The sequence below is a fragment of the Hippopotamus amphibius genome, chromosome 3, assembly GCF_030028045.1.
Source record: "Hippopotamus amphibius kiboko isolate mHipAmp2 chromosome 3, mHipAmp2.hap2, whole genome shotgun sequence".
In the NCBI taxonomy this organism is placed as follows: Eukaryota; Metazoa; Chordata; class Mammalia; order Artiodactyla; family Hippopotamidae; genus Hippopotamus; species Hippopotamus amphibius.
In genome coordinates this window covers 197,993,111-198,017,820 of record NC_080188.1, presented here as the reverse complement: position 1 = coordinate 198,017,820, position 24,710 = coordinate 197,993,111, and the positions used below count along the sequence as shown (strand labels likewise).

At 65.2% G+C, this 24,710-nt stretch overlaps 2 protein-coding genes across 13 annotated transcripts in view; one reads left to right on the top strand and one right to left on the bottom strand.

Annotated features, from left to right (window-relative positions):
* The window catches only part of KIF21B (kinesin family member 21B), a 39,635-nt gene extending 27,868 nt beyond the window's left edge, over nucleotides 1-11,767 (top strand). The window contains exons 22-35 of the mRNA XM_057727637.1: nucleotides 109-274; nucleotides 426-477; nucleotides 648-705; nucleotides 1,371-1,576; nucleotides 1,655-1,729; nucleotides 3,355-3,468; nucleotides 4,834-4,872; nucleotides 6,496-6,632; nucleotides 7,423-7,603; nucleotides 7,714-7,878; nucleotides 8,101-8,218; nucleotides 8,873-9,043; nucleotides 9,440-9,639; nucleotides 10,648-11,767. Of these exons, the coding sequence (XP_057583620.1) occupies nucleotides 109-274; nucleotides 426-477; nucleotides 648-705; nucleotides 1,371-1,576; nucleotides 1,655-1,729; nucleotides 3,355-3,468; nucleotides 4,834-4,872; nucleotides 6,496-6,632; nucleotides 7,423-7,603; nucleotides 7,714-7,878; nucleotides 8,101-8,218; nucleotides 8,873-9,043; nucleotides 9,440-9,639; nucleotides 10,648-10,702 (1,737 nt within the window). The 3' untranslated portion in view covers nucleotides 10,703-11,767. The remainder of the gene's footprint in view (nucleotides 1-108; nucleotides 275-425; nucleotides 478-647; nucleotides 706-1,370; nucleotides 1,577-1,654; nucleotides 1,730-3,354; nucleotides 3,469-4,833; nucleotides 4,873-6,495; nucleotides 6,633-7,422; nucleotides 7,604-7,713; nucleotides 7,879-8,100; nucleotides 8,219-8,872; nucleotides 9,044-9,439; nucleotides 9,640-10,647) is intronic.
* Nucleotides 11,613-24,710, bottom strand: part of LOC130849067 (maestro heat-like repeat-containing protein family member 7) — a 32,791-nt gene continuing 19,693 nt past the window's right edge. For 4 of the 12 annotated variants that reach the window (XM_057727639.1, XM_057727638.1, XM_057727640.1 and 1 more), the window contains exons 16-21: nucleotides 23,045-23,185; nucleotides 22,326-22,502; nucleotides 21,880-22,038; nucleotides 20,930-21,031; nucleotides 19,087-19,189; nucleotides 11,613-12,716 (exon numbers count right to left, since the gene is read on the bottom strand). In XM_057727639.1, coding sequence (XP_057583622.1) covers nucleotides 12,403-12,716; nucleotides 19,087-19,189; nucleotides 20,930-21,031; nucleotides 21,880-22,038; nucleotides 22,326-22,502; nucleotides 23,045-23,185 — 996 coding nt within the window. In that variant the 3' untranslated portion in view covers nucleotides 11,613-12,402. Of the gene's footprint in view, nucleotides 12,717-16,826; nucleotides 17,903-18,604; nucleotides 18,665-19,086; nucleotides 19,294-20,929; nucleotides 21,619-21,879; nucleotides 22,039-22,325; nucleotides 22,503-23,044; nucleotides 23,186-24,710 lie in introns of those variants that run through there. The other 8 variants (XM_057727642.1, XM_057727644.1, XM_057727645.1 and 5 more) reach the window with 8 other exon arrangements.

The window sequence follows — 24,710 nt, the reverse complement described above, 5'->3', positions numbered from 1 at the left end:
CTGGCAGGGAGGCATCTTGCTGGGAGCAGATTCTGGGAGGGCCGTGATGGGGGTCCCCGCAGCCCCAGGCCGGGAAGGGTAACCCCAGGCCTCGCTCCCCGCCCTCAGGGGCTGCAGGTGGCCCAGAAGGAGGCCCAGATCCGGCTGCTGGAGGGACGGCTGAGGCAGACAGACATAGCGGGCTCCTCGCAGAATCACCTGCTCCTGGACGCCCTGCGGGAGAAGGCCGAGGCCCATCCCGAGCTGCAGGCCCTGATCCACAACGTGCAGCAGGGTACAGGGCGAGGGACAGGCCTCGGGGACCCCCAGGGCTCCCCGCCTCCCGCCCCGGGCTCCCCGGAAGCCCCGGTCTGATCCCACAGGGTGAGGGGTAGCAGGGAGGGTGAGCGGTCGGGGCCTCACCCCTCGACTCCCTCCCTCCGCAGAGAACGGCTACGCCAGCACCGATGAGGAGGCGTCCGAGTTCTCGGAGGGGAGGTGAGTCTCTAGGCCGGGGGTGCGCACGTGCCTGGGGCTGGGCCGAGGTGTCACCGGGGGGTCGAGGGCAGAGCCTGGGCCTGGGGGCTCTTTGGGACCCACGAGTCTAAGTCCCAGGGAGCCAGGATGTCAGCTGTCCGCATCCTGACCCTCCTCTGCGTCTTCCTTAGCGTCTCCCAGTCATTCACCATGAAAGGCTCCACAAGCCATGACGACTTCAAGTTCAAGGTGAGCCCCACCAGAAGGCGGACGGGGGCTCCCTGCAGCCTGGTGCCTGCCTTCCCGTGGCTCTGCCCTCACCCCCAGCCCCAACCTAGTACTGCCGCCAGCTGGGGTGCAGGGGCCAGGAAGGATGTGACCTGGAATGGGGGGCGGGGTGCCCAGATGTGTGACCTGTGACAGCCCATTCCTTTTGAAGCGGGGGGAGTGATGTCGCCGTAGCCCGAGGCCCCACTTTCAGAAATCTCCCTCTTGCCCACCGAGACTCCGCCTCCTGCTCGGAGTCAAACCCTGGGTGTCTGGTTACCGTGCACGGATCACTGACTCAGCAGGGGGGAGTCTGCCTGACAGCAAGGGGGCAGGTACCAGACGAGACGGAACCTCCAAGCAGGACTCACGAAAGGGAGAAGGGAAAACCCTGCAGACTGGGACTGGTGACTTGTGCGCCGCCTGAGTCACTGAGTAGCTGGTGGGCAGCAGAGGTCAGCCTGGCATTCGTTTGGTTCGCAGAGTCTAAATGAGGGCAGAAAAGGCGTTTCCAGAAGCCTTGGGAGATGGGTCTGGGTGGCATCCGCCTCAGGCCGGGGCACCGTCTCCCTCGTGGAGGTCCCCCAGCAGCCCCTTCTGTGCTGTCGTGTTTGGACAGTGGGTCCACCCCACCCTTCCTGTCACAGGGTGAGCCCAGGCTCTCGGCCCAGATGAAGGCCGTGTCGGCCGAGTGCCTGGGGCCCCCGCTGGACGTGTCTACCAAGAACATCACCAAGTCCCTGGCCTCCCTCGTGGAGATCAAAGAGGACGGAGTGGGCTTCTCCGTCCGAGACCCCTACTCCCGGGACAAGGTCTCTCGGACCATCAGCCTGCCCACAAGAGGGAGCACTTTGTAAGGCGGGAGCCGGGCAGTGGGCGGGGTGGGGGGGCCGGGAGGTGGGCCTGGGCCTCACTGGACCCTGCATTCCAGCCCCCGGCAGTCTCGAGGCGCAGACACGTCTCCTCTGACCAGGAGGAAGTCATATGACCGAGGGCAGCCCATCAGGTGAGGGCGCGTTCTAGAGCCTGGGGGCGGGACTCTCTGGGACTGGACCAGCCTGTAGACCGTCGTGTACGCTGTCATCCGGGCCCGCCCAGCTCCCCCACGGCCCCTCCCCCGCTTTGTTTGCTGCGGCTCAGGGAACTGTCCACGAGCACCTGAGCTGGTGGCCAAGGCGCGGGCTGCCTGCGCGCGTGTGGGCGGCGGTGCCACGGCCTGGCCTGTCGCAGGACCGCTGTGCTTCAGCCCGTTCATGGCCGCGGGTCCTTGGGCGGCCTCAGCCCCTGTCAAGGTCTTGTCCTGTGGGTGGAGCGTAGGGGAGTGAGGACCGCCCGAGGAGGGGATGCGGGACCGCGGAGAATGCCCAGCCGGCCAGCCGCCCCTGGGGCCCGAGGGCTTCTCAGGTCACCGGATGCCTCTCAGGGTCATCTTAATTCTTAGAGAAGTTTGGTGGCCTCCCCAGGTCACACATCGAGGTAGTAGAAGGGCAGGGGCTCAGGATGCCCTCGTGCACCTGCCTTGGGGGGAGGGGACGTGCTCCCATCCCGTGCACCTGCCTTGGGGGGAGGGGACGTGCTCCCATCCCGTGCACCTGCCTTGGGGGGAGGGGCATGTGCTTCCCTCCCTCCCTCCACTCCAGCCGCCCACGCCCGTCTGCAGACGGGCCTTCGGTGGGAGGAGTTGCAAGGACATCTGTGCACCTGGGGCTCCACAGACCGTCCCGCCCCCCGTGACAGAGAAAACACGCTGAGTTGCATTCAGGGAGATGTAGGCTGGACTTGGGATGACCCTGCAAAGGGAGGGAGGATGGGCTGGACCTGAGAACCACCTTCCAAAGAGAGGGGTCGTGGGGGTTGGAAGGGTCGGCACCTCAAGGCCTTGGGCTCTCCCCTGGAGGTCAGGCTCCCCTGTTCATGGCAGTTGTGTTGTCAAGTCACCATGAACACGACTTAGTGAATCCTGAGCCGTGGTTCCCGGGAAATAACAGGGCTGGGCTCAGGGGGGCCTCTGGTCACAGCGTTGCCATCTACCCATCGTGCGAGTTTCTGTTTAAAGACACCGTATCCAATAGGTACTGTTGACTCATGAACATTGAACTCAGGGCCAGCAGCCCTGGAACTCACACCTGAACGGAGCTCACCTAACACGTGTTTTCTCCATAAATCACGTCCCAGCTTCCCTGAGCTCAGGACACCACACGGCCCTGCAGCACCAGCTTCGGGGCCATTTTAAACATTGAGATCACCAACAAAAGCACACAGATATGAGAAGCAGGACACTAGATAGACTGGGAAGAGGGCGCTGGGTACAGTGTGAGGAAGGCAGGCCCGCCTCATTTGGCCTCAGCTGGGAACGTGTGCACTCGGGTCCTCAGGTCTGCAAATGACCAGGAAGGCCCCGCAGGTGTTGTTTGGGGCTGACAGGCGGTGAGAGGTCCATGGAGTCCCAAACGCGGGGCCCACGGATAAGGCGGACCAGCCCCTGGGAGCAGGGCGGGAGCTGGGCTGCAGGACCCCCTGCCCTGTGGACCTTACAACCAGACAGAAGGAGGTGCGGGCGGTCCCGTGCACGCGGCCGTGGGTAGAGGTGCCGTTACTGACAGATGCTGCTGTGTCCCGCTCGCCCGCCAGGTCCACAGACGCGGGCTTCACGCCCCCCTCGTCCCCTCCCACGCGGCCCCGCAACGACCGGAACGTCTTCTCTCGTCTCACCAGTAACCAGAGCCAGGGGTCAGCGCTGGACAAGTAAGAGCCAGTGGCCGGGGGGCGGGGCGCAGAGGGGGCAGGGAGCCCGCGGGCAGGTCCGCGCCGCAGGCCGCCGGGCGGCGGGAGACCCGCGGTGGGCTGCGCCGGCCCCTCTCCCGGCGCCTCTGCCCCGTCCGTGCCGACCGTGGAGCCCTCCCGTCCCCCGAGCGTGCGGCGACCGCAGCACAGGGCACGAAGCAAGCCGTGGGGCTGGGGCCGTGCCGTCGGGCACCGCAGGGGCCTCCCCGGGGCTGTCCCCGGACCCTCCTCTGCTGACCCTGGCTCTCCTCTGAAGCCCCTTCCCGCAGCTCCAGCCACGCCCCTCCCCACCCCGAAGCTTCAGGCCAGGCCCCGGGGCCCCGGTGAGCTGTCCCCCAGGAGGAGACCTGTTTCCGTCACACGGCGGGGCCCGCGCGCCCTTCCTGAGCGGCCCCGGACACCCCCCTTGCAGTGGGCTGGGCGCCCGCACCCCGCCGCACTCCGCGCGCACACGCGTGGCTCCGCTGGACAGAGCGCGGCCCTGCGCACCGCCTGCCCCCCAGGGGCTCCGGGGGCCCCCGGACACCTGCAAAGTGGCCGAGTTGGGCCCAGACCTGGGGCCTGTGACGCGGGGGGCTCTGCCTTATGGAACGGGAAGGCCCGGCCCTGCCGTGCATCCCTCCGTGCCCCCCGCACCGCGGGGCACCCCCACCCCTGACGCGCTGCAGCCCCCAGCCGGCTCCTCGCGCGCCGACGGCCCCTCCGTCCTCTGGGGGAGCCCAGGTCCGAGCCCGCCTCCACCCTTCCCCGCAGAGATGCCCCTTCCTGGGGCAAAACATGGCTCCTTCCCCGACCTGCCTTGGCTCCCTTGCGGGGGGAGGGCTCTGTGCCCGGCACGCGCCAGCCAGGCGCCCCCACTCCTTGACCGTCCCAGGTCCCTCGGCAGCTCCGAGTGCGACCCTGGTGTCCCAGCCCCGGGGGCCTCCGGGCCTCGGTCCCGTCCGGTGGCCCGGGGGTCGGGTCCACGCGTGCGCAGAGCCGGCGCCCGGGGCCTTGGGGATCCGTGGGGGCCTGAGGACCGCTGGGGGAGGCCAGCTCCCAGGAGGGGCGGCAGCGGGCACAGCGGGGGGCGGGGGGCCCCCAGCGTGTGCAGCGAGGCAGCCGAGAGCCTGGGACCAGCAGGGCCCGTCTCCCCGCGGCCCCCCCCCACCCTGTCCGCTGAGGGCCGTGCCCACCCCCACCCCCCCCGCCCTCGGGCCCTCCTGCTCGCCTCTCTCGCTCCCCCGCAGAGAATAACCGCCCTCTGACCGCCTCCCGCTGCTGCAGCCTCCGCGCCCTCGTGTGTGTCCCTCTCTCCCCCTAATCCAGCTAATTTTCTGCCCCCAGGTCCGATGACAGCGACTCCTCTTTGTCGGAGGTCCTGAGGTACACACAGAATGGCTCACGGCCCCCTCTGTCCCCCCCCGCACACCCCGACCTCCGCATGCAGCCCCTCCCCTCCGTGGCTCCCCCAGACCCTCTCCAGCCCTTCTCACCCTGGTTCCTCTCTCGTGGGTGCTTCGTGGCCTCTGACTGTGCCAGGCTGGAGCTGGGGGCTCGGGGAGGGCGTGGCTGCTGGTGGCTGGTCGCTGGGTGGGAGGGGGGGGCCGGACCCCCAGAGAAAGGCGGCCGGAGGGGGTCGTGCCTGCTCAGCGTCCCGGCTCTTAGCTGTCCAGGGCTCGTGCGCCGACCTTGGCTCTGAGCAAGGCGTGGCCCTGCCCGCATTTCCTGGCCTGAGGACCAGGAGGACCAGGAGCCCTCTCCCCCCAGGCCAGCCCTGCACAGCCCCTCCCCCCCAGAGCGAGGAGCGAGTCCCAGGGACCTGCCAGGCCTGAGCCCCTGCTGGGAAGGGGCCACCCTGGGCTGAGGGCCACCTGCTCTCCTGGGGCGACCACCACCCACGCACTGAGCCTCCCACCGGGGGTGCCGCCTCTGTAACCCGCCCGCAGCTGCAAGGCTGCCGGCAGCCCCGCCTCGCCCACGGGCGGAGAGTTATCCTTTTAACACGGGCTCTTCCCACGGCCATCTTGGGCTCCTTCCCCGGCCACGCAGCTGGACCCAAAGAGCGACGGCAACGGGGAGCTGGGGTGGGGGCATGGGGGCCGTCCGTGTGCCTGCGACACCTGAGACAGCGGGGCCTGGCCGGCCGGCGTCCTCTGGATGGGCCGGCGGAGTCCAGGGGCCCGTGAGCGGCTGCGGGCAGGCGGGACGTGCTCCCGTCGGGTGCTCTTGGCCGCAGCGTCACCGGCGGGGACAGTGCTCTTGGGAAGAGCAGGCCAGGTTTTCAGACGTGCCCGTAACTCGGCCAGGGGCTCGTTCCCAAAGACCCTCCGTGAGGGAAACGCCCTCGCCCTCAGGCCCCCCACGAGGCTGGTGCGGGGCGGGGTCCTCAGGCCTGCGCACGGACGGGCCTCCTTCGTTTTGGAGTATTCGTGGGGAGGAGGCGCTCTAGCAGCTCCGCGTAGCCTCGCGCCACAGAGGGGCCCGGACCTCCTTCCCACAGAGCTGAGCAGGGGTCCGCAGAGGGACGTAGCCCTTTGCGAATGGCAGTCACAGATCTGACCACGCTGGTGCTGGGGGTGGGGCGGCCGGGGGGCTGTGTGCACGCCGGCGGGCGTGTGTCTCGGCCTGGGCGTGGCGGCCCGGGCGCCCTCCCTGTCTGCAGCCCTCGCCCCTCCTGGGGTCACCGAGGCCTGGAGGAGCCCCGCCCGGCTGGGGTCTGGGGGCGTGTGTGCCTCGGGTTCTGGGTCAGCCAGGCGTCGGAAGGGACTCCCCGAGGGCAGGGCCCCGTGTTCTGGCCCCCGCGGGGCTTGCTCCCTGGAAGTGCTCAGGGTGGCAGCTGAGAGGCTGCGCCACGGGCCGTGCCCGCGCGGCTCTCGGACCCGGGGGGCCGGGCTGGAGCCCCTGCACCAGCCCGAGGGCCTCTGCGCCCATCCCTCACCGGGGAGCCTCGCTCAGCCCGGCGCGGTCCTGGCCTGACGGGCGCGCCTCTCCCTCTCTCCCTGGAAGGGGTGTCATCAGCCCTGTCGGAGGAGCCAAGGGCGCGAGGACGGCCCCGCTGCAGTGCGTCTCCATGGCCGAGGGCCACACCAAGCCCGTCCTCTGCCTGGACGCCACGGACGAGCTGCTCTTCACAGGGTCCAAAGGTGGGTGGAACCCAGACCGGCCAGGTGGGGTCAGGGCCTCCCGACCCCCGCTCCCCTCGCCGGAGTGGGCCGCCGAGGAGACGGGCACGCGGCCGTCGGGTTGAGGATGTGGGGCCTCCTGCCAGGGCTCAGGGCTCCGCGCCCCGGGCCTCCCCGCCTAGCTGGCCCTGGGGCTCCGTCCAGCACCTCCTCCCAGAGCCGCCTCCGGAACGCCGGGGGGCGTGTTCCTCTCAGCACCCGCAGCCCGGCCCCCACACCCGCCCCAGCACTTACGGCTACGCATTTCCTACGATTACTTAATCGCAACAACAGTCAGAAGATGTTACCTACCCGCAGCGAGAGAGCCGTGTGGGGGAGAGCTAATAGAAAAACGGAAAATGCACGTGTTTATATGCACGTACGTGCGTGGAGGGAGAGAGCTGTGAGTCTAGGTGGGGTTGATCGATTGCAGGTTTTTCGCCTGAGAGTCACTTGCCGTCGTTCATTAGTTTGCTGAGCCATTGGCAGGCGTGGGAGCTGTATTCTAGCCCTGGCACCCTGGCAGTGCTCGCAGAACCCTTGTGCGGGTGGGCGTTTGCCCGAGAAGCCCCGGTGGGAAGTGCCGCGTTTGTCCACACACGCCCGCCACGCCGCGGGAGCAGGCGGGAGGGAGCACGTTTTCTCCCCCGGACCCGGAGCCCTCCCTCTGGGCCTCTCTGGACCAGCTCCCCCGGCCTCCGTGGCCCCGGTGGGTGTGGGGATGGGCATCTCCGGGACCCCGGTGGTGACGGCCGTGCCCCCAACCCCGCAGACCGCAGCTGTAAGATGTGGAACTTGGTGACGGGGCAGGAGATCGTGGCTCTGAAGGGGCACCCCAACAACGTGGTCTCCATCAAGTACTGCGGCCACTCCGGGCTCGTGTTCTCCGTGTCCGCCTCCTACATCAAGGTGTGGGACATCCGGGACTCGGCCAAGTGCGTCCGGACCCTCACGTGCGTTCTCCTGCCGGCTCTCGGCGGCGCTGGTGGAGGGCCCAGCCCGGGGGACGCGTGAGGGACCTGCAGGCCTCGCCTCTGATGGTGCCTCTCTCCCGGACGGGCAGGTCCTCGGGCCAGGTGGTCTCAGGGGACGCCTGTGCGGCCGCGTCCACCCGCACCATCACCAGCGCCCAGGGAGAGCACCAGATCAACCAGATCGCCCTCAGTCCCTCGGGCAGCATGCTGTACGCCGCCTCGGGCAACGCCGTCCGCGTCTGGGAGCTCAGCAGGTCCGCGAGGGGCCCACGCGGGGGCTGGGGGGTGGGGGGGGTCGGGGGGCTGGGCGGGGGCCCCCCCGGGGCTGCAGGACCTCGGCTTGTGCCCGGGTCTCCGTCCTGCTCCGCGGGGGGATCGTACCCTGGCCGGCGCCGTCACCCCAGGGCGGACCCCCGGCCCCACCCCACGGCCCCCCTGATCCGCGCCTCCCCCGCCGGGCCTCTCCTCCCCCGCAGGTTCCAGCCCATCGGCAAGCTCACCGGCCACATCGGCCCTGTCATGTGCCTGACCGTCACCCAGACCGCCAGCCAGCACGACCTGGTGGTGACCGGCTCCAAGGACCACTACGTTAAGGTGAGAGAGGGCCTCGACCGCGGGGCTGGGCTCGGTCGGGGGTCTGTTCTCCTGTTCTCCCACCTCCGCTGCCTGGGACCCACGAGAAATAATGAGACCCCTGGGGAGGTATGCTCACAGATCACCCCCAAGGAGCAAGGTCTGTGCAGAAGGTCAGGATCGCAGCGTGATTTTGTAAATGGTGAAAAGTCAGAAAGAACCTAAATGTCTACGGGTAGAATAACCGTCGAGTGAATCAGGGAAAACCCACAGGACAGGACGCAGTGCACCTGAGTACATGACACACGCGAAGGAAACCCCGCAGAGGGCACAGGCAGCACGGGGGTCGTTTGCTCTCTGATTGTGTCATTGAAGACAGGTCCAGGGGCAGAAACTGGGAAGCAGTGGATAAAGAGGAAAAGAGGGTGGTAGGCTTATGGTGAATGCTTTTATGTAAAGTACAAGCAGTATTATATTTATTTATTACAAAAAAGAAAACTTTAATAGGAGGCTCACACGCCAAACCCACCCTGAGCCCGTCTCCCGCCCCTAGTCCCCCGGGAAGCCCCTCCCCACCCTGGGGGGGCAGCCCCTGGGGGCCTCGTGCTGGCCCCAGGGCGGGCGGCCGGCCGGCCTCCCCTCCGCCCTGGACGCCCTCCCACCCTCCCTCCGTAGATGTTCGAGCTGGGCGAGGGTGTGACGGGCACCGTCGGGCCCACCCACAACTTCGAGCCCCCGCACTACGACGGCATCGAGTGTCTGGCCATCCAGGGGGATGTCCTGTTCAGCGGCTCCCGGGATAACGGCATCAAGAAGTGGGACCTGGAGCAGCAGGAGCTCGTGCAGGTGCCCCGGAGGCGGGAGGCGGGAGGCGGGGCGGCAGGGGGCGGCGCGTCCCGGGCCAGAGCCCCCCCGGGCCTGCCGGCCCTGCGGCTTCTTCCTCTCGTGCCCGTCCCCGCGGCCGGCACCCTCTTCCCCGCTGCGGCGCACCCTCCCACCCCCCCAGCCAGAAGCCCCTCCTGCCTGCACGCTGCGCCTTCAGGCAGCGGCTCCCAGGAAGGGGCTGCTCTGGGCCCCCGCTCGGACCCGTCACCCCCCTTTTCCTCTGACCCCTCTGAGGGCGGAGGGGCTCTCCGCCGGTGCAGGGCGTCCGGTCCGCGCGTGCGAGCGGGGCTGAGGGACGCACCTCTGGGGCCTGGGGCAGGGGCCCCGCTCCCGCCCTCACGGCCGGCTCTCCCACAGCAAATCCCCACGGCGCACAAGGACTGGGTGTGCGCCCTGGCCTTCGTCCCGGGCCGCCCCATGCTGCTCAGCGCCTGCCGTGCGGGCGTCGTCAAGGTTTGGAACGTGGACAGCGTCACGCCCGTCGGCGAGATCAAAGGCCACGACAGCCCCATCAACGCCGTCTGTGCCAACGCCAGGCACATCTTCACCGCCTCCAGGTGGGCGCTGGGCGGAGAGCTCTGTTCCCACCCCCTCCCGGTGCCGTCCCCTCGGGCCCGGGTCCCGGAGCAGACCCCGCGGCGCCCTGGCCTGTGCCCGCCTTCGTGGAGCGCCCGTCAGGGCTGGGGACCGGGGGGCGCTGGGCCCTGGGACGGGACTGGCCCCCGTCTCCCCGCCCTTCCTGCCCCTCACACGGCAGCCTTGACCCCCGTCCAGACGTCTCAGGCCACGGAGCGGCCCGCCACCCCCCGGCCCGCCTCCCTCAGCCCCAGCTCTGGTCCCGTCCAGGGGTGCCCGGGCCCTCTGTCCCAGGGGCAGCTGCTCAGACGGGCTCTTCTTTTTCCCTCTTGTTCCCACCACGTCCCTTCTCTCCGCCCCCGCCTTCCCGCCTCCTCCCGCCTCCCCCCCCCACAGTGACTGCCGGGTCAAGCTGTGGAATTACGTCCCTGGACTCACCCCCTGCCTTCCTCGCCGAGTCCTGGCCATAAAAGGCCGAGCCACCACCGTGCCCTGACCTCCCCTCCCCTCCGCCCCTCCGCCATCCTGCCGCCATCTCCTCTCTCATCCTCCCCCTCTCCTTTCCCCTCTTTCTCCACTTCGATCTGAGCTGCTTCTTAACGGTACGAGACTACTTTCCTCCTTTCCTCCTCCCCCCGCACATCCCGCCTGCCCCGCCTGCCCCTCCTCCTTCCGGGCACGGACGGGGGGCAGACCCCCAGGAGAGGGGTGCCGGCGGCAGAGGGCAGTGGGGGAGCGTTCAGGCCCGGACGGGACAGGACGGAGCAGCAACGCTGCAGGCAGCCCGTGCTACGGAGGCGGCTGGGGCCTCGGTGGCCACAGGCCCGTCCCTCTGCCCAGCCCCCTCCGCCCCTGCGGCCCCTCGTCCCGAGCAACGCGTGCCCCGGGCCCCAGCCACGCCTGCTGGGTGGGGGGGCCGGCCCGTCCTGCCTTGCAGGGGCCGGCCGGGCCTCCTCCAGAGCTGACCGGGGCTCTTCTGCTCCACCCAGTGACCTGACGGTGAAGTTCTGGAGCGCCCGGCGCCTGCGCAGCGGCCCCCGCTAGGAGCGAGGTCAGAGGACAGCCCGGCCCCCGGCCCGGCAGCCTGGATGCACAGAGGGGGTTCTGGGGCCCAAACCCTGGGGACCGAGGGAGGGGCCCTCGTGCCCTCCTTCCACTCCCCGAACTTTGCGCGGGATACTGCCCCCTCCGTCTGCTGCCTCTTGGAGGCAGGGAGGTCGGGGAGAAGATGAAGCTGTGACGCCAAAGGGCGTGTCCCCTCGTTTCGCTCCCTGCAGCATCCCCCCTCTTCCCAGACTGGCCCCGTGCTCTCTTGCCAGGCTGGCCACACCCTTCCTCCAGCCCTGGCCCCGGGGGGCCTGTCGTGGAGGCGGGGGGCCCTCGTCATGCCCCTCCACCCAGCGGGCCTCCTCTACATCCCCCGGCCCAGCCACCGCACCTGCCTCTGAGCCCAGGAGATAGCCCTCAGGTAACCATGGAAACCAGGTGTGGGCAGCTGGCCCTGCCGCTGACCTCAGCCCCTCGGCCACGAGTGGCCACTCCCCGTGGACCCCAGCGATTCCTTGGGTCCCTTTCTGAAGGGGCCACGGCGGAGCTGCTAGGAAGATTCCTTTGGGGAGATGGTCAGAAGACTCCAGTTCTTTAATTTATTTTTGTTATTTTTATTTTTGCCGTTGCCTCCTGGAAACTGACTTGATGTTTCTTCCCACACGTTCGCGCCCTCAGCTCTTAGGGGCCAGGAGTCCCGAGGCGGGTCGGCCCCCGCCCTCCAGGGCCGCCCCCGTTCACTTTGCAGAGGCGTGCCCCTTTGCCTCTGCAGCCCGGGCCCTCCCGACGTCGCCCCGGGGCCGCTCCAGAGCCCCCGCCTCCAGCCGCCGGGCACGTCCGTGCCTTCACACGCGAGGCCTGGCGCCCACTGGGGCAGCCTTACACCAGCCACGCCCGCAGCGCCACGTGTGTCCTCGCGCCCGCGGGGTCTCCCGCTCCCAGAGCCCGCGTGGGCCACGTAGGAAGCAGCTCGGAAGACGGTCCCCCAGGAAGGGGCTTGGGCGTGCGCCCGGCCTGGCCCCTCCCCGGCCCCCCCGCATCTCCCCCCCGGCAGGCAGAGCCCCCAGCGTCTTTCCCGGGTGATTCAGGAGACGCGTGTCCAAGCCTTCCCTGGCACGGGCCAGCGGTGAGGACGCACTCCGCCGAGTTCCTCTTTTCCTCGGGGCCGTGGACTCCCCGCTCCTGGGTGTCGTTAGATCTGCGTTCTTTTCCTTCTCTTTCTACACACTTGCTCTGACACGTCACCGGCCGCGTGCTTTGTGGCCTCCGTCTGGGGGCCGGAGCCCCAGCTCTGTGCGGGGGACACGGTGACGTCTGGACCTTCTGGAGGGGGCCCTGCGCTCTGCCCTCGGCGCCCCTCCCCACGTGGCCAGGGGAGAACTCGCCCTGGCCCCCCGCTCCGAGCGGCCCCCCGGCTGCGAAGGCCGTCCTGCCGTGAGGAGTCCCTGCTGGACGCGGGGTCAGCACCGGGGAGGCGGACGTGCAGCAGAGACACGCGCGGAGCCGGGAGAGTGTCGCCGGGACCGGGTCTTCGCGGCCGGAGATCCCTCCCGCTGGGCCGTCCCGGGCTGCCGGGAACCCCTCAGCCTCTCGGGAGTGGGTTCACGCCTCCTCCCCGGCCCCCTCCCTCCGCCCACCTCAACACAACGTTTCCACCTTGCCACCCGTAAGAAAGAATCTGCATGACTGTTTACAGACTATAGAAACACAGAAGACTGGCTGTCCCGGCCTGGGGCACCGGGACACTGGCTGCAGGTCTGTGCCTGCGCGAGACGCGCCCTCCGGCCCGCGAGAGGGGCTCGGCGCCCCCGCCCATCGTCTGCTGTGTGTGACGGGTCAGCTACCTCATGGCGGGCCGGCTCTGCTGTCCTGGCGGGAAGCACTGACTCTGAACGCGAGGTCTCGGGAGCCGTTCCCAGCTGTGCTCCAGAGCACGGACGTCTGCCCGATCCTTCGGGGGTGTCGGGGTACGTGGTTAGGGCCCCCCAGCGCCCCTTGCTGCACAAGCATTCTAAATGTGGAAGCACAAAATGGTTGTCAATGGAGCACAAGGCAGGGCTGGCAGCAGGTGGCCTGGGCAGACCCAGCCGGGAGGCTCCTCCCAGGAGGCTCTGCCCAGGGGGAGGTCGAGGGTGCCGCCCATCAGGGTTGCCCTGCCTGTCCTGATTCTGGCACTTGTCCTATGACTTTCTGCCCTGCTGTGCCCCCCCGGAGGCTTGAGGCTGGCCCTGCAGGCTGGCCACATCGGAGGGCTGGGGACCCTGGAGTGCCACCCTCTTCCCTCCCACACCCCAGATTTCTAAATGCCTGAGCCCAGGTCCGTCCCAGCCTTGCTGAGTCTCATGGGCCTGGACTCATATCCCGTCCCGGGGCTGAGCCCCGGGAAAGCTTTTGAAGCTGGTTAGCAAGCTCCCTGGATGGGGCCATCTTCCATCCCTCAGCCCGTGGCCTTCTCAGCGCGGTCCTGGGCCAGGCCTCTGCTCTCAGCGTTCACCAGGCCAGCGTTTGCTTCCATCTGCAGGCCTGGCTCCTCCAAGGTGCCTGGAGTTGAGTTCAGAGCTTGCCGAGGAGGGAGGAAAGCTGAGAGCAGAGGCCAGCACACCCAAGCCTTTGAGGCGGTCCGGGTGCCGCCTTCCGCACCTTGGGAAGGGCCATCTGTGGGTCCGGGTGTGGTCCGGCCCTGCTGCCTGCCTGGGGTCAGGCGGCTTGGGCAGAGGGAGTTTAAAGCACAAACCACCAGAGGAAGGACTGTCACCAGGACCTCCTCACACCACCCAGTGTGGTGGAGACGCCAGTGGGCGGCTGCTGTGATACCGGGGATTCCTGGCCTCTCTGCCCATCACGGGGCCTCAGCTCCTGGGCGTCTGGGCTGGGTGTGGGCTCAGCCCCTGGTCGTTCGCCCCCGCCTGGCCTGGCGCACTCACCATGTTGTGTGGCCAGGGCCTGCCCTGCCAGGGCCCTGAGCGCCTTCCTACCAAGTGGCCCAGACCTGGCGCCTCTGTCCCCTTGCGCCGCAGCGGGAACTGCTGCCCTCAGCTGGGCATGGCCGCCAGGTCCGCGCTCAGGAGCTGGGGCTCGGCCAGCGCCCCCACGGGCCCTCCTCTGATGTGCAAAGACAGCACCGACAGGGAACGTTCTGGCTCTTCGAAGGCATCTTTGTTCTGTTCCCCAACTCCCAGCGCTCAAAGGAGCGCCCAGCCCCCCCCACACCCGGATCCAGCCCTTTGAACTCCTGTTCCAAGGGCGAGGGCCTCGCAGGGAAGCAGGGCCAGCTCCGGGCAGAGTCCTGCTGTGAAGCCCTGCCCTGCCCACCAGCTCTCTTCCTGCTGTCCGCTGCCCGGCGCAGGGTTGCGTGTGGTGCAGCGTGGGCGCCCGGTGTGAGCACAAGTGTGTGTGTGTGTGCGTCTGCCGGTGACTGTACATAGGGTATGAGAGTTGTTTAAGCCTCGGGCTGTACATTTCTGCTCCCGGACCGGCTGTGAGTGTTCTCAGAAGCTGTCGTAAATAAACGCGAATGCCCCTTGTCTGTGGTGTGACCAGTGGGCTGGTGGTCCTCCCCTGGGGCAGGGGGTGGGGGGGCCTGTGGGCCGGGTCCAGCATGAGGGTCTCCAGGCAGTGAGCTGGGGGCTCTCTCACCGAGGGAGCTGCGTTCCCTGCGGCCCCTCCTGGGACAGGTGTGCAGCTGCAGATGGGGCACCAGCGCTTCCTGAGCACTTGCTCCATTCCAGACGCTGTTCCAGGCGTCGTCCTGGTTTTCACTACCTGTGTCGCAGGTGGTGTTTGCGTTTTCTGACATGAGAAACGTCTCAGAGAGGAAGCGGTGTCCCCAGGATCCCGGCTGCTAAGGGCAGAGTCAGGGTTGGCACCCGTCCCTGTCCCTCTGCCAGGTGCCCCCCAGATGCAGTTTCCATCCCTCGCCTCTTTGGAGGAAGAGACAGAACACGAACGGTCACACGCAAAAAGGCTCCACCGTGGGCGTGATGTTTGCTTCCAGGTCACTTTCTCAGTCTTGAAAACTCATATTCCCTTTTTTCCTACTGCCTTAAAAATTCTCTGTGTTCTGCCTGTATGTCCCATCGTTTTTAACACAAAAACCCCATTTTTAACATAAAAACGTCTATGAGATGCCAGACGAGCCTGTAACGTGCTCTTCACCCCGGAAGACAGAGTTGTTGCTGTGAAGGAGCTGGCCCCATGCTTGTAACTCACGAGATCCTGCCTGTTGCCGTGGGTTTCCAGGCACCGGTGATGCTCACGTGACTCGGGGCTGTAGCCTGTATCCTGGGTATCACGTGACTCAGGGCTGTATCCTGTCCACAGGGTCCGGGTGCCCTGCCCTGCGCTGTGTGTGGGTCTCTGCTGTGTCAGGATTGAGATGTAATTCCCATACCGTGACGTCTACCCTCTCTGGGGGGCGGGTACTGACTTCATTTTGTTTCTTTCTGTACTCCCTCAGTGCCCTGTGGCCACAGACGCTGAGCAAACACTTACAGAGGGAGCGTGGGAGTGCATGAAGAAAGAGCAGCCCTCTTGGCAGGTGGAGGGATGAGATGTCACTCCCTCCCTAAACCTACCTTTTCCTTTCGAAAACCACACACGGTCACACCCCTCCCGCCACCCCGCCAGCACGGAGGCCCCGGGGCCAGTCTGCACCTTCCTCACTCCCCTGACCGTTTTGAAGTCTCCTTTCTGGTGTTTGTATTAAGAAGACAGTAGGGTCTCTCTTTGCTGGCTTTTCCAAATACAAAACCTGCAGCGGCCCTGCTGCCGATCTAGCCCCACAGCTGGTGACAGGTGACGCCGCCGCAGGAGGCAGAGTCTCTGAGGTCAGAGGGAGGGTCCTCTCCAGAGGGTCCTGGGCCCCATGCAGAGGGGGCTGGCCAGGGGGAGCCCTGAGCCAGTGAGGAAGACGCAGGGAGACGCCGCCCCGCTGGCCCTGCTGGGCTCCTGAGCACCGTTGTTTCCGGCTGGGGACTGAGCCCCACCCACGCCCCCTCCCACCTGTCTCACCCACCCTTGCTCCCCACAGGCCCTCTTTTCCTGCCCTGCAGGACAGAGCCATTGTCCTGGGAATGGACACCTGGGTGTCACCGGCTGCGGGGCCCACTGGGTGGGGTGTGGGTGAGACCAGAGGCGGAGGCCCCAGAGCTCAGGAGCGGCCTGGAGCCGAAGGCAGCCAGTGGGCTCCCCGTCGGTCCCCAGACGTTCACCACGAAAGCTGGTTCTTCCAAACTTAAGTCTTAAAGATGCCAAGGAACGCGGGGTGGGGAGGCAGGAACCGCTGGTTCAGGGACATTGCTTTTTACTCTTTTAATGTGGGATTTTTCTCTCCAGATTATAAGAGTAACAATTGCCGATGATAGAAAACTCAGAAAACAAACGAGGATGAAGAGGAGAAATTCTGTTTAGGATATAAGTTGCCAGGCAGCTTTCCCAGACAAGGAATTGGCACGTCTCAGAATTTGACAAGAGCCACTCATTGCCGGGGTTGGGTGGCTTCTTAAAAGAGTTTTTTCCAACCCTTTCAATTTACAGATGAAGGGAATCGAGGCCCAGAAGCCGACAGACGTGGCCAAGGTCATCCCGGGACAAGAGGGCCCTAGAATCCGTTTCCTGGGCCGGTCTCTGCCCATTGAGTCCCTTTACTTGTCTCGACCGAGGCGCGGGGGGTGATTGTCTCTGAAGCGGGTCCTGTACCAATGCACTTGACCTGCTGATCGGTTTTTAACAAGATCTACCCTTTGTCATTGCTCGTAGCAAAGCGAGATTGTGCTCTGGAGGGCGAGGCAGGGACCGCGAGCGTATGCTGAGTCTCGTTTGTTGCCCCCACACTTCCACCTATAAGGGGCGCAGCCGGGGAGGCCCCTAGTGCCAGCTGCTGACAAAGGCAGTGGGTGGGAGAGGCTCCTGGCCAGTGCCGAGGTCAGCGCTGCCTCTGAGGTCTGTCTGCAATCACCACAATGGCTCCAGCCGTTCCCCAGGCCCAGACGATGCGGGGAGTGTGGCCACCGCTGAGAGGCAGGCGTGGAGGGCGGAGACAGCCACCGAGGGGAGCTCCGCGCGTCCCCGGGGGCTCGGGTGCCGGTGACAGAGGCCGGGCGTCCGCCTCGCTGTGGCCAAGCTCCACCCGTGTCAGCAGGCTGGGCCGTGGGGCCCCTGCCCCGTAGGACCCCGGGTCGCTGTCCCTGCGCCCAGAGCTCTGCACACGGCCCAGCTGACGGAGGCCGGGGGTAACAGGCGGCGCCGGTTCCGAGGTGGGGGTGGGGTGCTGGCGGTGGGACGGCCACTGGCCCTGCGTGGACCAGAGCCGCCCGGGCAGGGCCAGTTCCAGCAGGAGCAGCGGGGGACGGCAGGCGCTCGCCCAGCGGAGCCCGCGCCGTGGCGGGAAGGACAGCGGCCAGGCACTCCGCGCCCAGGCCTGAGCGCCGGCACCTGGCCGTGGCTGGCTGCGCCGAGGCGCAGCGCAGGGGCACTCCGCGCAGCTGCCCTGTGCCTGAGGCGCACACTCTCCCCACTCCCGGGAGTTCAGGAGCTGACCAACGCCCTGTAATAAGCCGCTTTCCAGCTGAAACCAGCCAGAGTGGACCCTGTTGCCTGCGGCCGGGACCCCTGCCCACACCCCCGGTATCCCAACACCGTTCTCCTCCCAGATCGCAGTGCAAGTTGATGTTCAAAACAGCCCCCAGGCTCTGGCCTCAGGGCCCGGGCTGAGTGGCGGCGGGGCTGGGAAGGGCCCGGACCCAGAGGGTCCCGCAGAGAAGGCAGCTGCACCACCCCACGGCGCGGAGGGGGCCGGAATGGGCTCTAGGGGAAGACAAGGGAGCACCTCCTACTCAGAAGGTCCCACTTTCTTCTCTTATTTTATTTTTAATTAAAAAAAATTTTTTTTTGACCGTGCTGCAGGGCTTATGCGATCTCCGTTCCCAGACCAGGGAGTGAACCTGCCCCACGGCAGTGAAAGCCCAGAATCCTGACCACTAGGCCACCAGGGCACTGCCTCTGCCTTTGCTACAGAGGCTTTGCAGGGATGCCCCCATGTCCAGAGCAGGGCTCAGAAGCGGGCCTTTTGAGGCCTCTTGCAGCAGAAGCAGGAGGTGGGGGTGGGGAGCTGCTTCTCCTTGGCTTCCAGGATGTAGGAGGTCTGTGTGGCCAGGCAGCTGACCGTGGGGTCGGGGTCTTCCCGCATGTGCTTCAGGGCTGTAACCGCAGACACGGCGGGGCTGAGCAGGAGGGCCTGGGCAGGGGCGGGGGGCTTACGGGGGGCTGCTGTGCAGCAAGGAGCAGGGCAGCTTGTAAAAGATGAGCGAGAACTCCCCCTGGGAGTGCACGCTCCCTGGTCACGAGCAGGACCACACCTGCCGGCTCCGGAGCTGGGGCTGCGGCTCTGCGTCTGGTCCAGGACCTGCCCTGGAGCTCCTGCCCAAGTTCCTTCCCGGCTCTGCCCTCCTCCCCCCAGAGCACAGCCGTGAGCCAAGTCCTCTGACTACAGGGCTGCTGCCTCCCCAGCACCCGGGAGCCCGCCCAGTACCCAGGAGCCCCTCCCAGCGCCCTGGAGCTCCCCCAGGCAGGGATGCAGTGGTTGGCGGGGAGGGGCGTCTTCAAGGATGGGTGGGGACACAGGGCGGCGACCTGGGCAGAAGGGAGCCCCCGTGTGCCCCCACGTGAGAAAAGGCCGTCGTCCCTCCCGGAAAGCATCTGGGAACTGTCCCGGCTGACGGACAGCTGGAGCTCAGCAGGGCCCCGAAGCTAATGCCCTGGAGACAAAGTTCCCTCCCCGCTGCTCCCCGATGGTGATTTTCGCGAGCCCGTCTGCCCTCTGCCCTCATTGCTGAGCCTCCGCCGCCAACCCCGGCCCCGTGTCCCACAGCGATGAGGAGTGGGCGTGGGGGTTGCACGGACCTGCGTGGGCCTCCTCCACCTCCCTGGCCTCCTCCTCACTCAGGGTCTGCATGATCTGGCCTGTGGGGGCACAGGGGACCAGTGGGGCCCCGGCTGCACCGGCTCTGAAGTCGACACGACGTGTGCCTGCTTCTCGGGAGGGTCCCAGGCAAACAGGGCTGGGGACGGGGAGGGTAGCCTCTGCCTGGAGGATGCTTTCCCTCCGGAGCTCGAGCCCGACCCCTCCAGTCTCTGAGCTTCCCCTCCCAGCAGCCAGGATGGCTTGTTCTGCTGCAGGAAGGCAGCCCAGCCCAGGCAGGAGCCTCCTGTGCAGAGGGTGGGGAGGTGGGTGGAGGGGGGGAGGTGCAGACAGTCCTCCGCCCTCTAAGGCCACCACCCCAGGCTCTATCTGCCCTCTGTCCTGGCTCCTTGGGCTGTTTGAAGGACCTCGGGACAGGGGACAGGGACACGGTGGCTCCAGGAAGAGGGAAGGCCCGCAGTACCTGCAAACCACACGGCTGCCTGGCGGATGCGGGCCTGTGGGCTCTTGAAGAGCATCACGCTCTGCGTCAGGAACCACAGGGCTTTGCCTTCCTCCTGCTTCAGCTGTAGGGAGAGTGCACGAGTGCGCAAGGGGCCCACTGCCGGCTCTTCTGCCTCGCCAACCCCCCGTCTGAGACTACGTGGGAGCCATCCTCTCCGTGCAAAATCTGTGAAAACATTCTAATCTGCATCCCCTCCCACCCGCTCCTAAGGGTTTATCTACTCTGTGAAGGCTTCCCAGATGGATGGAGCCCCAGGGACCACTTTCCCTGGAGGAGGCATGAGACTCAGACAGATTCACCCCAATCTTTTTCTTTTTTTCTTCTTTTTTTTTTTTTTTGGCTGCATTGGGTCTTCGTTGCTGAATGTGGGCTCTCTAGCTGCGGCAAGCGGGGTTATTCTTCATTGCGGTGCACGGGCTTCTCAGTGTGGTGGCTTCTCTTACTGCGGAGCACGGGCTCTAGGCACGCAGGCTTCAGTAGCTGTGGCTCGAGGGCTCTAGAGCACAGGCTCCGTAGTTGTGATGCACGGGCTTTGTTGCTCTTCAGCATGTGGGATCTTCCTGGACCAGGGCTTGAACCCGTGTCCCCTGCGTTGGCAGGTGGATTCTTAACCACTGCACCACCAGGGAAGTCCCTCACCCCAGTCTATGGCTCATACATGTTTTTCCCTCCTATCCTGTTGTTTCTATATTATTTATTTACATGTCGGCTTAAAATCTTCCATTTCAAGGTCACCTGCCTTAGGCTGCAAGAGAACCAATGGTGTCTACACCACTGTTTAAACAGAGCCCACACAGTGCCACGTGTAATGAAGTGTTTTACTACCTTCCTTCCACGCCTGGCAAGGCGCCCACCTCTGTGTTCGTCCAGCCCCCTGCCTTGACGTTTCCGGGGATGACGCGTCTTCTCTTTGCAAAGACCACCACTCCCAACCCCATCTCCTGCTTTTCCTTCCTGGCTACACCTTACTCTCCTTTTCGCTCTGCATCTAAGTTCTTAAGCAGGGAGGCTACATCCCTGGTTCTTCAGATTTTTTGTGGCAGTAGAACCTCTTCTTCAAATAAAAATCCTCACTGGAAACCCTACCTCCCAAACCAACAGAGGTGGGACTGCACTGGTTGAAGGGGTGGGGAGGTTGGGACACAGTCAGGAGCTGCACCATGATGCTCAGCCCTCCGGGCCCACCTGGCCTGCTTCTCTGGTTGACGTTCGCTGCACGGCCTGCAGGCATTTATGAGTTTTCTGCTCTTGCTCAAATGATTCCAAGCCTCTTGTAGCTCCCCACACGCCAGGCTCTTCCATCCTTGTTTCTCATCATCAAATCCTATCAGACGAGGTGGACCAGGTCCCTGGGACCGAGTGAGAGCCCTGCTCCACTGCTCCACACCCGGTGTAGCGCAGCACCTCGCCTGCGCTCCTGAGCCCTGCCCTTCACCTGTTACCTCGCCTTCCACCCCCCACTCCTCCCAGATGCCACCTCCTCCAGGAAGCCTTCCTTCAACTCCCAGCCTGGGCAGAGCACCTTTCCCTTGCACTACAAAGTGCTCCTCTCTTTCAGCCATTACCTGAGTATTCCGAAATGACCCATTTGTGTGCCTAGTTCCCCGACTTGGACAGGGAGCAGCGGGAGGGGTGTGGCAGGAGCCACCTGTAGGTGCTGGGCGCAGAGTGGATGGTCAGTGGGCATCTCATTACCGTCCTGCTGCAGCTGCAAACCCCAGAAGCTGCAGGGAAAGGACCCAGACGGCCGGGTCCCCGGCCTCCTTGCGCAGGAGCAGGCGGTGCGTGAGCCGCGACTCACCAGGGTGCTGAGGATCGTCCAGATGTCCTTCTCGGCAAATATCGCTCTGAGCTTCAACCAGCCCATCAAGGTGGCCGTGCGGCAGAGGGCGGGCCGGGCAACCTGGAGAGACAGCGAGGCTCAGCTCGAGGAGTTATAGGGCGGGGCGGGGAGGGCGCCCCGAGGGGCATGCAGAGAGTGACGTCAGCCCCGGGGCGCGGCGGGGGGCCTGGGGAGCAGGGGGTGGGACTCAGCGCACCCTGAGGGACCCAGGGTAGGGGGAAGCCCAGGGCATCCTTTGGCTCTTTCTCCCACTAATAAGAAGTTGAAAAATCAGGGTGGTAACGATTTCCCAGTTGCTATGTTACTGTACTGAACCCGCCCTGGCCCCCAAACTGCCTCTCAGAGAAGAGACTGTGCAGAAGTCTGCATCTTCAAGGCAGGGGGTGTCACCCCTCTCAGTGTTGGCTCTGCTGGAAACGTCCCCGCAGAGTTCACGGGGAGGGACCCCTCCCCCCAAAGATAACGTCCCAGATCGGCTGCTGGCTCCCGTCAGAGCAGCCTGGGGTGTGCAAGCCAGTGTCAGCACTTCTCAGCTGCAGTTCGCGGCCCCGGGCTCCTGGGCTCAGAGCTGGGCGGTCTGCTCCAGAACGTGGGCCGGTCCTGAGCCATCTATGTTCTGCACGCCGCACTGCCTCCAATGGGTCCGTCTCCAATAGGCAAAGGGCAGAGAGCAGCTTGGTGAGAAGGCCAGTGATGCCCGGGGCCGGGAACCGGGGGGGTACTCCTGGGAAAAGAGGTGTCACCCGCCCCCCAGCTTTCCGGGGCCGGAGAAAAGCCCAGCGCAGGCGTCGGGTCACCCTGAGCACCTACGTGCGGCCCTCCCAGGTCAGAGAGCGTCCCTCAGCCCCTCCCCAAGCACCCACTGGCATCCTCTGAGCGTCACGCCCAGGCCTGCCGCGGCCTCTCACCTGCGCCACGCTGACGTTCGCATCCTCCAGGTGGAGCACGAGGAGAACCAGCAAGTTGAGGACCTGGTGCCTCAAGGGGAAGACAAGGACCCTCCTGGTGACCTTGGCCAGGAGAGCCCCATAGATCTCAAAGGCCATCAGGCGCAGATGCTCCGACTCCTGGGTGAGAACACACGCACGCGCACGCCTGTGGAAAGCAGCTGTGCACCCGCCTCCCAGGACAGCGGCCCCGAGCCCCGCAGCCCATCCGCAGGCCCCCCACGACGTGCTCCGACCCCACACTGTCACGACTCTGCCCGGCACACCTCGGACCATCCCCGGGCCGGGGACGCGGCCACCAGCCCCACACAGGCGTCACCTTCCAGCCGGAGGGCCTTGGAGACAGCGCGGGCAGCTCCCTTACTTGACAGACGCCCCAGGAGGAAGACGGGCCCTCGGGGACTCACCTCCTCCAGGAAGGGCCCGAGCGTGAAGGCGAGCTGAATGAGGAAGGCGGCGGCGTGCTGCCAGGTCAGCTGCCGCACCAGGCCCTGCAGCACGTGGAAGGCCTCGGCCACGATGCCGCCGTCCGCGGAGTAGCAGCAGCTGAGCACGTAGGGCTGCAGGGCGTGGAGCTGCTTCCCCTGAGGGGCCAGGCCACAGGGGACAGTGCCACCACCCACTCCCACCCCACGCACGACAGCGGTGCCGGCACATCCCCTCCTCCCCGGACCTGGGGAGGCGGCAGAGAGAGGGTGCGGTGGGGGGGCTGCCGGCGGAGAAGGGGTGCCAGGCAGAAGGGGGTATGGGCAGAGGGGGATGCCGGCAGGGCAGCGAGCCACCCTCCCCGGAAGGCGCCCTCCCCGGAAGGTGTCCTCGTGGGGAAAGGAGAAGACAGAGGTCACCCCCCACCCCCACCCGAGGCCCCATCCCCACGGCCTACTCATCCCCTGTGAGGACGCCCAACTCCAGGAGACCCCGCTGGTCTGCGACCCTGGGGCTGGAGTGGGAAAACCTCCTCCTTCCTTCGCGGGGAGGGTGGGGGCCTCTGGGGCTCAGGTCCCCACCCCTGTCTTCAGCGGCTGGCTCCGCGAGGGCTTCCTCGGTCTGATCCCGAGAGTGGGGCCCACCCCGTCCACAGCTGGACCCTGTGGGCCTCCAGGTCTCCGGGGCCTGGCGGGCTCACCGTGTGCTCGTGCCTCGCGAGGATCTCCACCGCCCGCAGCAGCAGCCTCACGGCGGCCGGCTCCGCGCACTGGAACCAGCTGGCCAGCGTCCTGACCGCAACCTCGTCCACGATGGCCGCCACGTCCGGGGACTGCAGCAGCTGCACGAGGACACAGAGAGGGTCGGAAACAATGGGCCAGGAGGAAAAGTCCTCAACGACCTTCAATCCAGGTTCCTGCTCGTAAGTGAAGAAATGATCTTCAGGATTTGGAAGAACAGCTTAAAGAGGCCAACACTCAGCTGAAGGGTCACGTCACATGCCATGATTCCAGAAGTCGTCCCTCCATCCTGCAAGTCTTCCTGAGGCATCTTTTATTTTTATTTATTTATTTATTGGCTGCGTTGGGTCTTCGTTGCTGCACACAGGCTTTCTCTAGTTGTGGCAAGCAGGGGCTACTCTTTGTTGCAGTGTGCAGGCTTCTCATTTCTGTGGCTTCTCTTGTTGTGGAACACGGGCTCCAGGCGCACAGGCTTCAGCAGTTGTTGCGTGCGGGTTCAGTAGTTGTGGCGCACGGGCTTCGTTGCTCTGTGGCATGTCGGATCTTCCTGGACCAGGGATTGAACCTGTGTCCCCTGCATTGGCAGGCGGATTCTTAACCACTGCACCACCAGGGAAGTCTCCTGAGGCATCTTTGACAAGGGGAATGGCACAGGATAAAAGTAAGAAATGCATCAATATGTATATAAATATGTATGTATGGAAGGAGGTATATCTGGTTGCTCGCATATGAGACGTGTGGGTGCAGGGGGTGGTCGGAAGGAGAGGCAAAAATGGGAAAGAAAAAAGGTTACATTTAAAAGAAAATAGCAAAGATGATTTTATTCATATATTTATGTGAATTATACGTGTATATATGTTATTTAAAATAAAATTAAAGAGGACAAAAACGAATCACATACATTTAACCAATACGGGCGTGCTGTGCGTGCGGGAGTGCATGCGGGACGTATGTGTATCTGTGTCCCCACATGGTCCTGATGACGGGGACGATTTTGTGGACAGCTCAGCACTTCCCATTGTCTCCAACTGGCAGCCACACAGACCCACCTCATCAGTGTCTTAAATTCCTTGAACCTCAATTTCATCCTCTGCAAAATAGAGGTTATAACACCTTTGTCACAGGGTTACAGGGAGAACTAAAGTAACCGAGCTCCCTGTTCCCTGAGAACCCTGAACAAAAGCTCACGGCCCTGACAGTTTTACATATTTCTACTGTGGTCACGCCTGGGAAACAAATGAAGATGACCAATCAACAAACAGGGCAAGTGCAAAATGCTGCAAAGTGTTAGAAGCTTTCACGGCCATTCTCTCTCCTTCATAGACCTTGACCCACTTCCTGAGCTGGTACCTAAAGCCGTATTGGTTTTCCACCTTAAAATTGACTGGGTCCCCCTTTAATTGCTGGGAGTGAAGCCTCCCCCTCCCCCGCCCATGTGGGGGTCCAGCCTCCTGCCCAGCACGCTGACCCCTCCCTTCCCCTTTCTCAGCCCAAAAGTCCAAAAAGCACAGCAGACGAGTGAAGGCCTACTCCCACTGTTTTCAGCGAATACTACGCATTTTGGGGAACTTCTAGAGAGGTTCTCAGTCCTAGCTGTGTTCTAGAAAACAGCTTTAAACTTGGGAA